Source organism: Benincasa hispida, chromosome 2 (assembly GCF_027475165.1).
Source record: "Benincasa hispida cultivar pf3 chromosome 2, pf3_genome.v1.1, whole genome shotgun sequence".
Lineage (NCBI taxonomy): Eukaryota > Viridiplantae > Streptophyta > Magnoliopsida > Cucurbitales > Cucurbitaceae > Benincasa > Benincasa hispida.
In genome coordinates, this window is record NC_143479.1 from 70,808,372 (window position 1) to 70,824,946 (window position 16,575).

Below are 16,575 nucleotides of genomic sequence, written 5' to 3' on the forward strand. Positions count from 1 at the left end.
CCACCAAAAGGATGACCAATCAAAAGAGAAGCCAAAATATCAAAGATAATATTGGAGCACGTCAAGGACCAACCAAACGCCTTGAAAAACAATGTACCAAAAGCAAGAAGCAAAAGAACAATGAACAAAAGATGAGCGGAGATTCACAACTGCATTGACACATGGTACACCAAGAACACGACAGAGACATACAACATTCGATGTTGCAAGCGATCAATAGTTTTAATGGCATCAAGACTAAGTACTTAGAGGAAAATTTTAATCTTTTTAAGGTAAAAATCCTTCCAAATAGCCAAGTAAATATCTTTATGAATAAAGATCTAATCATCCATTTTATTAATATGATATTTGAAAAATTTTTCACATATAAAAATTGAATGTACGGAGAATTTTCAAATGTAGTTTTAATAAAAAGTATGGCTTAATTCACTTTTGACAATTTAAAAGTTTAATTTGAAACAATTATATGTTTCTTTTTTTTGGAAGGAATCAGTTACTAACGGTTCAATTAATCTTTTTCTCCAAGAAGTCAAACGAACAATTTGCACTTCAATATTGTTATGGGCCTCAGCTTTTGTTTCCTATAGCTTTGCTCTACTCGGGGGTAATTCACCATCTTTCGGGTCCCAATAGACACGTTGAAACAGTTATATTTTACACATGATATTTTTTAAACTAAGTTTAAATGAGGGTATTAATTGACACTTGTTATTCTTCCGTCAATTTTGTATAATGTAAAGCCAACGAAACATTTCTTTTATTATTTCCAGAGTAACATGGAACAAATATTGTGATAAAATAGGCCAAAAACTATGAAAATAATGGGAAAAGGTATGAGATGAAAGGATTTTGAATTAATTTTTTTTAATATGGCCGTTTATATATTATTTGAATTTTAAAATTTAAATTTGGAAAGTTATCAAATTTTAATTTTAAATTTTGCAATAGGCATATTTATACAGTATTTTAATTTTAAATTTTGCATTCTAATTTTTAGTATATTTATAGCAAGTTAAAATTTTGTAATATATAAATTTTGTCCATTAGGCATGCATTTATCATTACTTTAATATTATACAATCATGACATTCACAAAAGCAATAAAATTGAGTTGAATTTGAGTCGATATCATTTAACACAAGTGACTCGAGTGAAAATAACATTACATATCAAATTTGGATAACATTTGATGATTTGAATGATAGAAAGAAATGCACTATTGTTCTTAATTTTATAGTGGGACTAATTTGTGTTAGATAATTTAAACTTTAGGCAATTTTTTTAAATAATTAAACTGCTGAATATTTTTCAAGTATAGAAAAATGTCACTGTTATCAGAGATATCAAATTTAACTATTAGACAGATGCTTATCAGTTGGCAATAGGTTGCGATAGATAATGACATTTTCTTTATCGGAAAACAATCCTTAAACTTTTAATAATTATTATATATATATTACACTATATGACTAAATTACATTTAAACTTTAAAATAAGCAGAAAAGTAAGCTTGAAAAAAAAAGATAAAAAAATGAGAAACCGTGATAGTTATCAAACCAGTTTTAATTTTTTTAAAAAATAATTATTAGACATATTTTTAAAAAGTAGAAAACAAAAAATATGAAACAAGAAAAAAAAAATAGAAAAAGGAAAAGAAAACAGAAACGAGTGTACTTCCTAGGTTTGCAAGCGACTCAACTAACTAACAATGATATTTTACTCCAAAATGATTATAATTTGAGTACGAAAACTATGCGAATGAGAAACTAAAACTCCGATCTTTACAAAGGAAGTACATGTCAATATCATTTAGTGGAAAAGAAAAACAGTGACATTGTTCAAAAAAGTATTGTTTCTGTAGTAAGGTTGGGTCAAAATGTAAATAATGGAACATAGAGGATGAAAAAAAAAATACGAAGGAAAACTAACAAACAAATAAAAAAAAGAAAGCTCGATTCAGTCTGAAACATGGAGATAGATCTCTGAGAAGACCGATAAGGAGGAAGAAGAAGAAGAAGAAGAAGAAGGAGAAGAACAAAGAAGACGAAGAAGATGATGTCCGGTGGTAACTATACGACTATAGATAACCAAAATGTTTCAGGATCTGTGCCTGTAAGCTTCTCGCCCCTTTAGCCTTTCCTTTTTTTTTTTTTGTTGAAGCTTTCGAATCTGCAGCACTTTTTTTTCACATGACATTCTGCGGTAGTCAAATCTGATCCAGTTTGCTTGATTTCTCCGTTTTCTGTGTTCTTTGATTTTTCAGGCCGTTCCAGATCAGGGACAAATAACCGTTAAATTCACTGGTAAGCGATTTCCTTTTTCTGATACTGTTTTATGGATTCTGAGAAAGTATGTGCGAAAAGAGCAAAGGTTATGAGATTGAATATTAAATTTTGTGTGCGCGAGTGATTAGGATTATAAGCTACATGAAATCTGTAAGTGTTGAACTTTTTGCGGTTCCTTGGCTTACCGGAGAAATGTAGATAGGAAAAAGAATCTAGGCTTGTTATTGGAGGTTTATGCTCTTTAGGATCCAAAATTGACGTATAATTGGACTGACATTTGAAGACCAATTAGTTGAAGTTAAGCATGACACACTGACCTGATCTAAATAACTATAAGTTGCAAATTTAGTATGGAAAATGGAAAGGGATACAACATTAATTTTTGCTGAGCTAGAAACACTGTTGAATGAAATTTTAACTAAGATATTGTATTGCAGGAATGACATAGATATAAATATTGGACTGAAATTTTAGGTTAATCACAAATTATGAGGATTGAGATCAAGTTTTGGAGTTCCATTTTGATCCACTTGACTCTGTATTGTTTATTTGTTTACTTATTTATTTTCCTTATTTTCTTATTTGTTTCAAGATGATAACTGATTGATTTGTTATTGTAGATTCAAATCTTCAAACATTTCCTCCTTCTGGAACTCAAGGAAAGATCTCTGGTGGTTCCCAGCCTCCTCGAGATGCTGATGGTATTATTTTAGCTCAATGTTGTTTTGAACTTATTCTACTTAGTATCCTTTTCCAAAAAATAAAAATAAAAATAAAAAATTATTCTACTTAGATACGAGAAGGTAATTGTACTATTGAATCTCTTTGGTGTTTTGCTGATCTAGAGAAAATTAGATGTTATCTTCTTAAGGTAGACTTTAGATTGAGAGGCACTAAAATCTTTATCACTTGCCCAATTGGATGATAGAACAGATGAATGGATGGATGTACAAATTAGTTAGTAGGGTCCTTGGTGGTCTGACCACTCAAAATTTGGTTACCTACATCTACATCATTAATATCGTTCCTTTTTACCTGCAGATGAACTTTCCATCCTTGTATCAAAAGTAATTTTAGATAATGAATTTCCCTCTATATTATTGGTTTCATCTTTTGGGACTCCTTCAACCGTTGACTTTTGCACAACGGTATACTTTGCTAGTTTATGTTTCATTTAGCATGGTGGTTACTTTCTAGTCCAGAAGTTTATGATATGATCTTATCTGTTGGTTATTTCTTCTTTTGTTAATCAGTAATTTTATATTTATGGTATTATATTTTCTGGAATATTATTTTCTTATTCGCAACAGGCATTTTTTCTATTTAAAAACTCTTATTCCTCTCAATTCTCATAGAAAATAAGACAAAAATTATAATTTCCTCCTGATATTTTGAGCATGGTATTATAGCTAAATATCCTAATTTTTTAGAAACCCTAAAGTTAACCTTGACTCTAGCTGCCACCACCATTGTTTGTTTGCGTCTCGCCACTTTCAGATGAGTTTGCCACCCCTCGACGTTTGAATTGCGATCACTCACTCTGTTCACAACCTTGAGCATTCATATCTATCGCATTTGTATGTGTTGTCGGATTGACTGCCAGCTTCACTACCCATCTTTGATGTTGTCTACTCTGTTGTTTGGTGGTTTTGTTCTGCATGTTGGCTACCATTTCTTTGGATTTTTCATGTTTGTCTATTTTTCACTATTCAATTTCATTTGTCCGTTTGGGTATATTGTTCTAGATTTGTTCCAAATTAGCAACTCTGACAATTTGTAATCCCTTTATGGCTTTCCTTTAATCTCCTTTGTTTAGTTCATTCAATCAATGAAATTGTTTCTTATCCCAACAAAGAAAAGAAAAATTAGTAACTCCGTCAGCTCCGTTAGCTTTGATATTATATATATGTATGTATGTATGTATTGATGTATATATGTATTTATGTATGTATATATTTATGTATATATGTATGTATTTATGTATTAATTTCAGAAAGCGATCTATTGCTAAGGTTTCAAATAATAATTTAGAGATCGACAAAGTGGCAAAGAAAGATGTTTTCAAACTATCTTCATGAGTGTTGTGTTGGGTATTTCCTTCTATGTTGGTTAGTAGTTTTGTACTAATCTGTTGTATTATGTTTGCTAGAATATTGTTTTCTTATTTGTAATGGGTGTTTCTTCCATTAAGAAGTTTTTTTCCTCTTTGATATTTTGAGCAATATCACCACAATGGACCAATGTTATCCTCCGTTTGACATATTCCAAGGAGGATTAATTGTATTTTGTGAGCAATAGATAATTATGCTGTTAAGTTCATTAAAGTGTCATAGGACTTCATTACACTGGGAAAGATATGGGTATATTTGTGTAATGAAAAGAGCATGAAACTATGTCGATTTCAATTTTTATTTCTACTTTCTGGCATTCAGATGTATAGACGCTCATATTAACCATATACATACATGACTTTCTGTGGAAGCATAGAATATGTTCTACTAGAGTCGACAGAGCAATTGTCTTATCTTGTCTTTTACAATATATTGTAATAAAGCTTTAAGTTTGAGCTAATAGGTAAATTTATCTGATGCAGATACATTTTCAAAACCTATCTCTGGTTCTGATGAATCCCCCCAGCAGGGTGGTGGTGGTTGGTTTCGGACCTTCTCAATTTCTTCCTACAAACAATATTTTGATGTTGATACATCAGATGTTCTAGAGAGGATCAAAGATTCTCTTTATCCATTTAGAGGAACTTTTAATGAAAGAACAGCCGACACTCCAGATTTGTAAGCTCTTTTTCTGTAACTATACAAATGCATGTCATCTCACCAAGCATTGATTGTTGCTTGTTATGGAAGAATGATATCGAAATTTTACCACTAAAATGGAAATTTCTTTGGATAAGGGTTTGAATTTTCTGGAGACAATTTACTTTGAAGAAAATTAGACCAAAGTGAATTCAGGCGTTAGATTTTCTAGTGCAACTATAAATGGCGGCTTAAGGTTCCAACTTCCATGAGGAATTTTACTCTAGATGACAAATTCACAAATGTTCTGTCAATAATTTGGCAAAAGATAAAAACATTCCAATAATCTCTCCAATTTTCTGCTTCCCATTTTTCTCTTACTGTAATGCTTTCTAGAATTGTGGTTAAAATATATGTCTGAAGGTTGTTAGCCAAAAAATAGGCTTATTAAATGACGATTGTTTGACTTGATGAATTTGCTCATAGTGGTAGTGAGGATCAATTATTTTATGCTGAAGGCTCTATGATTGTAATTTCATTTTGTTCCCAGATACGGACCATTTTGGATATGTACTACCTTGATATTTGTGGCTGCTTCTATCGGAACGTTTGTGACATACTTGGCACACAAGTTACAAAATAAAGATTGGAACTACGACATAAATTTGGTAACCTGGTCCGCTGGTTTGTTCTATGGCTATGTCACCATTGTTCCTGTTGGACTATATGTAATCCTCAAGTACTTCTCGGTGCCGTCTGGCCTCGTTCAGCTCTTTTGTCTCTATGGCTACTCTTTATTTGTATTCATCCCAGCACTGGTATGTCTAAACTCTAATCAGTCCATGATCAAACCATAGGGACTATTTATGAGATTTTGTTAAACCATAGGAACTAAATTATAACTTTTAAAATTATAGGGACTAAATTTGTAACTTAACCTATTGTATTACATCTGTGTCTTGTTTCTGTGTTCATGCCTTTTAGGTGCTACTCCTAGTTAGTGTGTATATAGCTCATTTCATTATATATATATATTTTTTATGTCATTCTTATAAAATCTATTCCCTATCCAAAATAATAGTAACATTAAAACAATCAATGGTGAGTTTACATGATCTTTTGACGTTGCCCTTTGACCTTTCGTGTTAATTTCCATGATACCATGAAAGATATCAACTAGTTGATTGGTACACAAATGTTTAACTCAATATACGATTCTCGACTTATTGGATGCTGAAATGTGTGTTACATTTGTATTTGCAGTGTCTCTCTGTTGTCCCTTTGGAAATATTCAGATGGGTTATCGCGGGCGTGGCCGGATTCATGTCAGCAACATTTGTGGCACTCAATCTCCGAGCTCACATAAAGTCAGCTGGTGAGAGATGGTTTTTGATTGTGGCCAGTATCTTCTTGCTGCAGTTAGCTCTGGCTGTTATTCTCAAACTATATCTCTTCACTGTTACTGTATGAAACTAAACTTCTCCATCCCTTTGTTAAACAGATTGTAGATTACAAAACAATAACTTCTTTTGGGGCCATTGGTCTCTAATACTTGGCTTGTTTAGCAAAACCATATCATTCGTTAATTGAAAAACATCTTATATGTTATAATATAAGGTCAATAGATTTTACTAGCCTTATTATTACAAGAACATTTGGGATTCATCCATCTCTATTCTCTTGCATTTTTCCGTTTCAATTGGTTGGCCTCTTCATGGTTGAGAAGGTCTAGACATATAGCATATCTCCTATTTTTCAAGGGGTTGGGAGAAAATACTTTTAAACTCTGAATTTTTGCAAGTGTATCCATTTATATCCTCCATGATATTCTGTTTGGAAAAGCTTTGTGATTTATTGTTGTATCAATTAAACCCTCAAATTTCATAAATGAATCAATTTAGATTGTTAGACAAAATTTCCTTTGAAAATTATCTATGCATTTATTCTAATCGTTCTTTTTGTAAGACCCACATTTGAAGAAATCTACACGTGTTTGAGAATGAATACATGTATGATATTCAAATATAATCGTAATGAAAGGTTAAATTGATTGACTTGTGATAATTTAGTAGTTTAATTGCTTCAAATTCCAAGTTTTACATGATATTAGTTGTATGAAATTTTCGAAGACGGTGTAAATTGATACACTTCAAAAGTAGATATAATTATTAATTTAAGATTTTAATTGATAAAGTTTATGAATATAAATTGATATTTACTAAATTAATAATTACAATATGAATAATATTCAAACCTTCACATGCATATCTCTTGACGCTCCGAATAATCTTACTATTATTCTGTAAATACATACCCCAAAGACAATCAAAGATACGTAGGTCCGTGACAAGTCTTTGCCTTTATCTCGAACAGGAGGATTCAATAATCAACTCAATCATAGAACATTTGCCTTTATTTCGAACCCAACTGACTTTAAAGGGAGGTATGTTTAACTTTTCCATGTAGAATCTATCACTCAAAAGAATTTGACTTTCAGTAATCTTAGGGCTTGTTTGGATTAACTAAACAAAAAAAAAAGTTTTTTTTAGAAAAGTCATTTTTATTTAAATTTTTTTAATAAAAATTGTTTAAAATATACTTCAAAAGTGCATCAAAAGCTATTTTGAGTGGTTAAATACTCATTTTTTTAATATGACTTATTTTCAAATTTTAAACTTTTAAAAGTTAAACCAAACATCCCTTTAATCTTCCAAAGAGAGGTAAAAGAGGAAGCACTGGGAGAGGGAGAAGAGATCATATACGTCATTGAAAAATCATGTCAGGTATATCACATGTATCAGTTAGTACAGATGACTTCTATTTAGGGACTGACTTAAAATTTGGCATCACTTTAAAAACGCTTGAAATTTGGCATTTTGTTGCGTCATCCACATGTGAAAGTACCTATTTGACTTCAAAACATGCGCGAGGGCTTGCTTCTAGCTCCCCATTCTCCTCGCTCCCGCTCCTCGCTCTCGCTTCTCGCTCCTTCTTCTTGATCCTCATAAGACACAACTATAATTTTTCTTCAATTTTTCTTTTCATTTGTTCATATTCTTCCTCTCATTTTATCGCTCCCGCCTGCTCCTCTCTCCTTCGTCTTGTTCTTCATCAAACACAGAACGAAGAATAAAGAGAGAAAAACGAAAAGGGCGACATAAACAGAAATCGCCAGAGAAGAAAAAAGGAAAATTGCCCAGAGGGTGGTGTTACGAAAGAAATCACCGAAAACGAAAAAATGAAAAAGAAGAAGAAGAAAGTAGGAAAAAAAGAAAAAGAAAAAGTGATGCATAAGAGAGGAGGAAGGAGGAAAGAGGAAGGAGGAAGAAGAAAGAAGGGTTGCAGTGGTAAATTCAAGCGTGGTGACATCAACAAAAGTCCAAATTTTATTTGTTTATAAGAGCGAGGCCAAATTTTGAGTGAGCCCCTAACTAGGGGTCATCTGTACAAATTTTCCGATTCAACCAAGTGTGTTCAATCATAGAACATCTGCCTTTATTTTGAACCCAATTGACTTTAAAGGAAAAACCTATCACTCAAAAGAATTTGACTTTTTGGTAATCTTAGGATTTGTTTGGATTGATTAGAGAAAAAATATTTTTTAAAAAAGTTTAAAACTCTTTTGCTAAAAATTATTTAAAATACAATTCAAACGTATTTCAAAAGCTATTTTGATTGGTTTCTAAATACTCCAATTTCTTTTAGTATAACTTATTTTCAAAATTAAACCAAACATCTCTTTAATCTTCCAAAGAAAGGTAAAAGATGAAGCATTGGGAGAGAGAAGAGATCATATACATCATTAAAAAAAATCATGTCAGGTACCTCACATATAAATAGTATATTAATAATGAGAACTAAAAATAAATAAAAAGACAAAAAGATGAAAAGATGAAGCAATTGCAAAAAGGTAGTCATAGTTATAATTAAATACAAAGGAAGAAACAAAAAATTCAGAATAAAATATGTTTTCTATAAAACCTAAACCCCAACAAAGATGGTGTGCAATATCTTACTCTCATGGAAACGTGGGACGTGTTTGGTGTAATTTTAAAACAATTTTCTAAGTAATTGTTTGATTAGTTTAATTTTAAAATTGTTTGTAAAAATAGTTTGTTTTATTTTTTTCTCCATATTAATTTAAAGGAGTATTATTTTTTCCATAAGAATGACTAATTTTACAAGATAGTTTCAAATCACCAATTGATCCAAAAACTTCGGTAATTTAAGAGGATAATAGAATAGGTAATCTAGAGAGGTCTTATGTTCAAGTCACTGAAATGTTATTTCATCCCCATTTAATATTGATTTTTACTTATTAGGTCTTCTCCACATTTCAAGCCTAAAGTGAGAGAGTGTTAGTGATATATAATTAAATTTTCCTTTAGCTTTTGGGTCGGTGATTTAACAGATAATTAAATGTGTAGTAGAGATTTTATAAAAAGATGTAGCATCTTAAGCAATTGAGTTGTGCATATGATCGTGATCATACAACATACAACATATAATATTTTAATATCTTTATCGAATAAATATATATATACACATACATACATATAACTCATCTATCTCTATCTTGTTTCACTTGTTGTAATGAAACTCTAGTTCAAAAAGAAAAGAAAAGCAGAAAAAGGGCAAAATCTAGTTTATTATTATTGTTGATAACAAAATTTGGACAGGAAGACTCATATGACCTTCATGTGCCTTCAATAGTGAATTTATAGTTCTGAGGAAGAAGACGACCAACAAGACAAAAAGACGAAAACACTAGTGTGGTGCCTACCACAGAACCTTCGATACTTAAGTGAAGCAGATGTTTGTCAAAATTTATGAGTTCAATAAAGTTTGGTGTGGAGAAATTTGATGGAATGGTCAACTTCGACTTGTGGCAAGTGCAGGTCAAGGATGTGTTGATACAATATAGATTACACAACCTGCAAGTTAAGTGGTGATGGTATTCTAGTGCAATTCTGAAGTGATTCCAGTAGAGGTTTAAAAGAAGAGTCTTTGAGCAAAAGATAGACTACTGACAATGCGGATAGTTTGAGCACATGAAAAACAGAGCAGATTCATCAAATGGTTCTTGACCGGATGCTAATGTTGTCTTTCTCGTCAGAGAAGATGGTGACTTCCTCTGAAGAAGATGGAAATCATCCTCGTGGTATACTCGCTTTACCATGATCGAGGATGTGATGTTAGTAGGTCTACAAGTTTGCACATAGGCATTGACTTGGCAGTTATGCAAGGTATGTGGTGGAAGTTAATGTCAGTGGCTGAAGGACTTCCAGGTGAGCCAAGTAGGTGGAAGTTGCACCATAAATATCAACAAGGTTAATCGACATATGACGAAAAGGGAAAATCATGGGAGGTGGCATTCCAAATGATTTACTTTCTATGGTAGAGTAGGTTATAGTTTTCTAACTTAAGAATTATGATTGTTGGTAAAGACAATAGATGTTGCGGAAGCTATGGATTCTTCAAATATCTTACCAAGTTGGATTCTTCTAGGGTTTATGGTTTTTGTTGTTGGATTATTTTAAACTATGTTGGTTGTTTCTTAGAATTGGTTGATTACATAGTTTATTTTAGCATGTTTATGTTCATTGCTTCAAACAATTGGCAACTATTTGGATGATAATTACTTGGTGTTTTGTTTGAGAAAGAGGACATTGGGTTAGTTCTAACATGTTAAATTATTGATCGAATATGCACGAAAGTGATAGGAGATTAATAAAGATAAAAAAATAGAGAATCTTATTGTCGCACTTAATTAATCAATTACATGAAAGTTAGTTGATAATTAGGTGTTAGATAGGGTAGAACTCAAAAGAGGAAACCTCGATTAAAAACTTTTAAGTCTATAATTGGCACAAAATCAATTTAAGGTATAAATAATCAATCTAGTTATAATCCATCAATGAGACTATAACCCTAGGGTGTGTTTATGCTTGTTCTCACCCCGGTGTATTTTTAGTTGCTTTTTAGGATTAGGTTAGTTAAGTATTTATCACAGTTGGGTCCCCTAAAAAAATTAGAAGAATCTTTGAATAGCTAGAAGAATCAAACCAATTTTCTAGAGGGCGATACTCGGTCTCTTGACCATTTTACTATATTATTACTTGACATGTGCGCTTGTGCGTATCACTAAGTCTCCAAAATTTGATGGGAATTAATAATGACCGAAAATCTTAGGATAAATAACAAAAACTTTCTAAACATGTTGCGGTACCATGACATTTCTTTATAGCGTTGTTGTACTCGTCCAATTCTCTTCAATGGCAGTGCTGCCCAATATTTCACTCTCGGGGTTGGGCATTGCACATAGCGCCGTACAGCATTGTGGTACCTCTTTTTTCATCTCCTTTAGCCCTCTTTTCTCACCTACTTTGTAGAATTAGCCTATTGCAAAAATAGACCATCTTCGCTCATTCGTTTGCTCAACTCTGGAAAATCACTAGTAAACAATATCAAAGATTATAATATTAAGTAAAAACAACTCTAAATCAAATATCATGTACTTTGAACTCAAATTTTTAAGTGTTTTTCAAAGTATATGGACTAAAACTGAACCAGTTTTAAATTACATACATATGGGCCAAAATGCTAGTTTAACTAAAAAAAAAAAAAGAGTTGTAGAGAGTTGTAGGCAATTGACTTGGAGATTTGGAACTATTAAGCAAAAGTCAGTATATGAAAATCATCAAAACTAAGATCTTGAATTTGAGGCCTCATAAATGGAGACAAATCCTTGTACTATTCTTAGGCTGGATTATTATTATTATTATTTTTAATACCAACTTGTTTCCTGTATTATTGGATTTAATAATTTCATAACTTTTAGACTTCCATTTTTTTAAATGAAGACTTGAAGAAAACAATGCACAAAAGGTGAATGAGTTGTTTATCAGACTCTAATATACCAAACACAACTCAATCTAATATTTCTTTTAACTTAAGGAAAAAAAAAAAAAAAGTATGATTTTGGATATTTTTGGGATTGAGAATTTGAATTTTCAATATGGGTAGAAATAAGAACTCGAACTTGTGAACTTCCAAACGTTAAATGATATAGCTCAGATGAATTATTTTCTATTTTAACAATATTGATATCAATGTATACAATTATTTACAAATAGTAAAATGTCACTATCCATGAATGATAGACTGTACTACAAATCTATCCGAAACAGATAGATAGTGACATTTTATTATTTTTTTTAATAATGGTTGCCTCCATATAAAATACTCTGCATGTTGAAAATATGCAGTAATACATTAGAATATTATTCTACTTTTGTTATCACATATTACACATTGAAACAATAGCTATTTATGTTATTCTATTTTACCATATGTATAATTCAAATGCAATAGTTGACAAGAAAACAACAATATAACAACAAACCCCATTATAATAATAAATATTAATTCTCTCTTCCTCTCATTTGCACCATTTTTTCCATATTTAAAACTGTTCAAATGCTTCAAAAGCTTAGCCAATGAACAAAAACTTTAATATTTTATTGTAAATTAAGATCTCTCTCTCATCTTCTTCTCAACTTCTTAAAATCCCCCTTCTATGTCTCAAAAACAGAATCAAAATTGAAGGGAGGATGATAATTATGTCAAAGAAGCAAGTGAGTTTGTTTTTAATAATCTTCTTATTAAGTGTTTCAATTTTAGAGTATGAGAGTTTTGGAATAAGAAAGTTGAAGGAGAAAGTGGAAGATCATAAGAAGTTTGATTTCATTGAAAGAAGCTCAAAATTCAACAATAATAATGATGCCTTCTTTGCCACTTCAAATAGAGTTGTTCCTTCTTGTCCAGACCCTCTTCACAACAGGTAGAGGGATAAATCCCAATAATCTCTTTTTCTTTTTTTTTTTTTCCTTTTAAAACTATATTATATAATACATTTATATTCTATATTTGGTAATGATGAATTTGTATGAGATATTGAATGGAAGTTTATAGTAGTTTTGTAACCTTTTTCTTTTCTGCAGGTTTATAGAAAGTAATTTGTGCATTTATTTTTTAAAGAATCTTCTCCTATCTATTCATTATTTAGGTCTTTTTGCTAATCATTTTATTTTTTATTTTTAAAAATTAAGTCTATTTTTTTTCTTTTTTTTTTTTAATAAATATTTTGCATATTCTTTAAGTAAAAGAATTGAATTCTTAACCAAATTTAAAAAATGAAACAAGTTTTTAAAAATTAATTTTTTAATTTTTAAAATTTGACTTGATTTTTAGTAACATGGATAAAAAAATATATAGCAAAGTAAGAAATTTAGAGGTGGAAAAGGTTATTTATAAGCTTAATTTTTAAAAACTAAAAGTGGAAAACTAAGGCCTTATTTAATAACCATTTCGTCTTTTGTTTTTTATTTTTGAAAATTAAACCTATTTTCTCCACATTTCTTATAATGATTTTCATATTTATTAAGTACAATGGTTGAATTCTTAACCAAATTTCAATAACAAAAACATGTTATTAAAAGTTACATTTTTTTTTTTAGTTTTCAAAATTTGGCTTGGTTTTTTAAACAATTAGTAATAAATAGATAACAAAGGAATAAATTTGGAGTGGAAGTATTGTATACCGACTTAATTTTCAAAAATATAAATCAAATGATTACTAAATGTGATCTAAATGATTAGAAACAAAACTTTAGTTATAAATTTCTCATTGTTTTCTTGTTTATCTTGGGTTGATTTGCTTGTTCCATTAAAGCTTATTAGAATATAATTGTGTTTATTATTAGTTGATATTGGAGACAGATTTTTTATATGATAAGAAGAGTGTTCGTGCTGCTAAATTAATGCTAATTATTGGGATTGAATTGGATTGAGGATCCTCTCTCATTTCATGTATTTATAAATAAATGAGACTCTTTTCTCCATGTGTATTGTGTGGAAACTTAAAGAAATGAATATATATATAAGAAAAGAGTAACAATTAGCTGCTAGTTACTTGGGGACAACTATTTTTGCAGCCTAGCTTTGTGGCTTCACTACAAGAATTTCAAGCTTTAATATCGATTTATGTCAGTTGACAACCGACATTAAAGCTCTTTAATGAAATTTGCAACCGACATTAAAGTCCTTTAATGTTAGTTGCAACTGAAGCCCAAGAATCAATTGAAGCCCTTTAAACCGACATTGAAATCCAGAATCTGTCCGTTTTATCAATTATTGTCCTTTTTTTTTAAAATTCCGTTGTTGAATCCATTTTTTCGATCAAAAAGTTAAAAACGACATTATATATCTCGTGTTGGGTCAAGAAATGTCTGTCATTATTTTTTTTATTAAAAAGTATAAAAAAATTTGCATGGCAAGCCATCAATATTTGTCCTCCACCTATGAATTTATCCACAAACAAGAATTAATATTTCCAATCCATTACATATACTTATCAAATATGAAATAAACACACTAATCACCAACATTTGTATAACAATAACAGACTTTCATAGAATACTTACACCAAATCATCATTTCTCTCATTCACAAATATCATTAGTACTAATTCCATGAATACTTAACACCAAATACCCCATAAACACAAAAATATTATACATAAATCTTCCAATAAACAGATCATGGTTAGATAAATTTGCATTCATTCTAAGCTAGCATTTACATTTTATTGAGACAAAAAATAAGAATTACATTCTTACACAAATCGGCCAACAAAACTTGCCTATTGGGTTCGAATTACGTCAATCTCTCATTGGGTATATGCATTTTTTGTATTGAACTACAAAGAGGAAAAAAAATATAAATTCAACATAAGTTTACATCCATTTATTAAATTAAAGCTAGTATATAAAAAATAAATAATTTATGTACGAGACTAATAATAGGAGTAGTAGGATTATGCACTATTTCGTTTATATACTTTTGCACATAGTACCTGCATCCTACAGAATCTAATTGGCAGGGACACTGCATATAAAGAAGTTGAAAACAATTATTCTTATGTTCGAATAAACATAAATTGTTAAAAAATGAATGCAAATTTACCTTTACAGGTTACCATTTTGGAGAAGACCAATGGTGTTGGAGATCGTGCTTGGCTTGCCATGTTTTCAATCCACTAAATAGTTTGAAAATTTTAGTTAAACATAAATACTTTAATTAAGAGCTAAGAAAGTTCAATTACACTTACATATTTATAACTCTATGAAAATCCTCGTGAACCTTACTTCGAAGAGAGTCCAAAATATAAACACAATTTTCTTGTAGATTGATTATGATCATTGAATCAAATAAGATTAATTTGGCCTAATTTGATATTATTATTTGGTTCAAAATCCAACTAAGTCCAAAAATAGGCTGAATTTGACCCAAATGTCAAATCAGGTCTAAATCCGATTAATTGGGCCCAAAGGCCAGACCATGGACCAAATAAGCCCAAGTTCAACTAATTGGGCCCAAATGCCAGGCCCATGGATCAACCGAGCCCAAGCCCACCTGTGAACTCTATAGATAGAGAAGCTCTTTTCATTTGGAGAGGTCAACAATTCTATACTCCAGAGAGCTTATAGGGAATTCTCTACAATCAGAAGACTCCTTGACTCCTGAAGCTGACCACACCTGAAGACTGAAGTCCTTCGAAGATACAAGCATTCTGAAGACTGAAGTCCTTTGAAGATACAAGTAATTCTACCTTCAGAGATCCCAAAGAGAATTCATCAACAAGCAGAAGACTCCCAAGATTCCTGAAGTTGCACTCTTAGAAGACAAAAGACCCTTGAAGACACAAACACTCTTTCAAGACTTCTACTTCAAGAACATTTGGTGTTTTTCTTCTTCAAGTCAAGCACATCCACCCAACCGAGAGGGAATCAGAGGATCAAGTACTAGAGATCAAACTACATCACATCAAACCAACCTCAACATCAACACCAATACAAAGTTCAAATTCCATGAAATAAATTTCTATTGAAATCTCGTGCGAACAAATTTATCCAAGAACAAAGGTCGATCATCTAAAAAGATCAACAAGTCTAAAGGCTGATCGCCGATCGTCCAAGAAGATCAATAAGCCCAAAGGTCGGTCGTCTAAGAAGATCATCAACCCCAAAGGCCGATCATCCAAGAAGATCAACAAGCCCAAAGGTTGATCGTTCAAGAAGATCAACAAGCCCAAAGGCTAATCATCCAAGAAGAATAACAAGCCCAAAGGCCAATCCTCCAAAAAGATCAACAAGCCCAAAGACGATCATCTAAGAAGATCATCAAACCCAAAAGTCGATCCTCCAAGACGATCAACAAGCTCAAAAGCCGATCATCCAAGAAGATCAACAAGCCCAAAGGCCGATCGTTCAAGAAGATCAACCAACTTAAAGATTATAGTTTTATTTTTGAAAGCATTAAAATACTATGTATTAGAGATTATACTCACTTTCCACAAAATTAATTCAAATACAAAGTTCAAGTTCCACGAAATAAATTTCTCTTGAAATCTCGTGCGAACAAATTGGCACGCCCAGTGGGACATCTCTACCTCTCATCTCTCTTTTGTCATCCTGGTC

General features: G+C 31.2%; 1 protein-coding gene across 1 annotated transcript; it reads left to right on the forward strand.

The window, feature by feature from the left end:
* The first annotated feature begins 1,690 nt into the window (after positions 1-1,690).
* LOC120069817 (uncharacterized) lies at positions 1,691-6,687 on the forward strand. The gene is made up of 6 exons (XM_039021635.2): positions 1,691-2,112; positions 2,264-2,303; positions 2,906-2,986; positions 4,879-5,074; positions 5,586-5,853; positions 6,299-6,687. The coding sequence occupies exons 1-6, from the start codon at positions 2,053-2,055 to the stop codon at positions 6,503-6,505; spliced, it is 852 nt and encodes a 283-aa protein (XP_038877563.1). The 5' UTR covers positions 1,691-2,052; the 3' UTR covers positions 6,506-6,687.
* Positions 6,688-16,575: the final 9,888 nt, after the last annotated feature.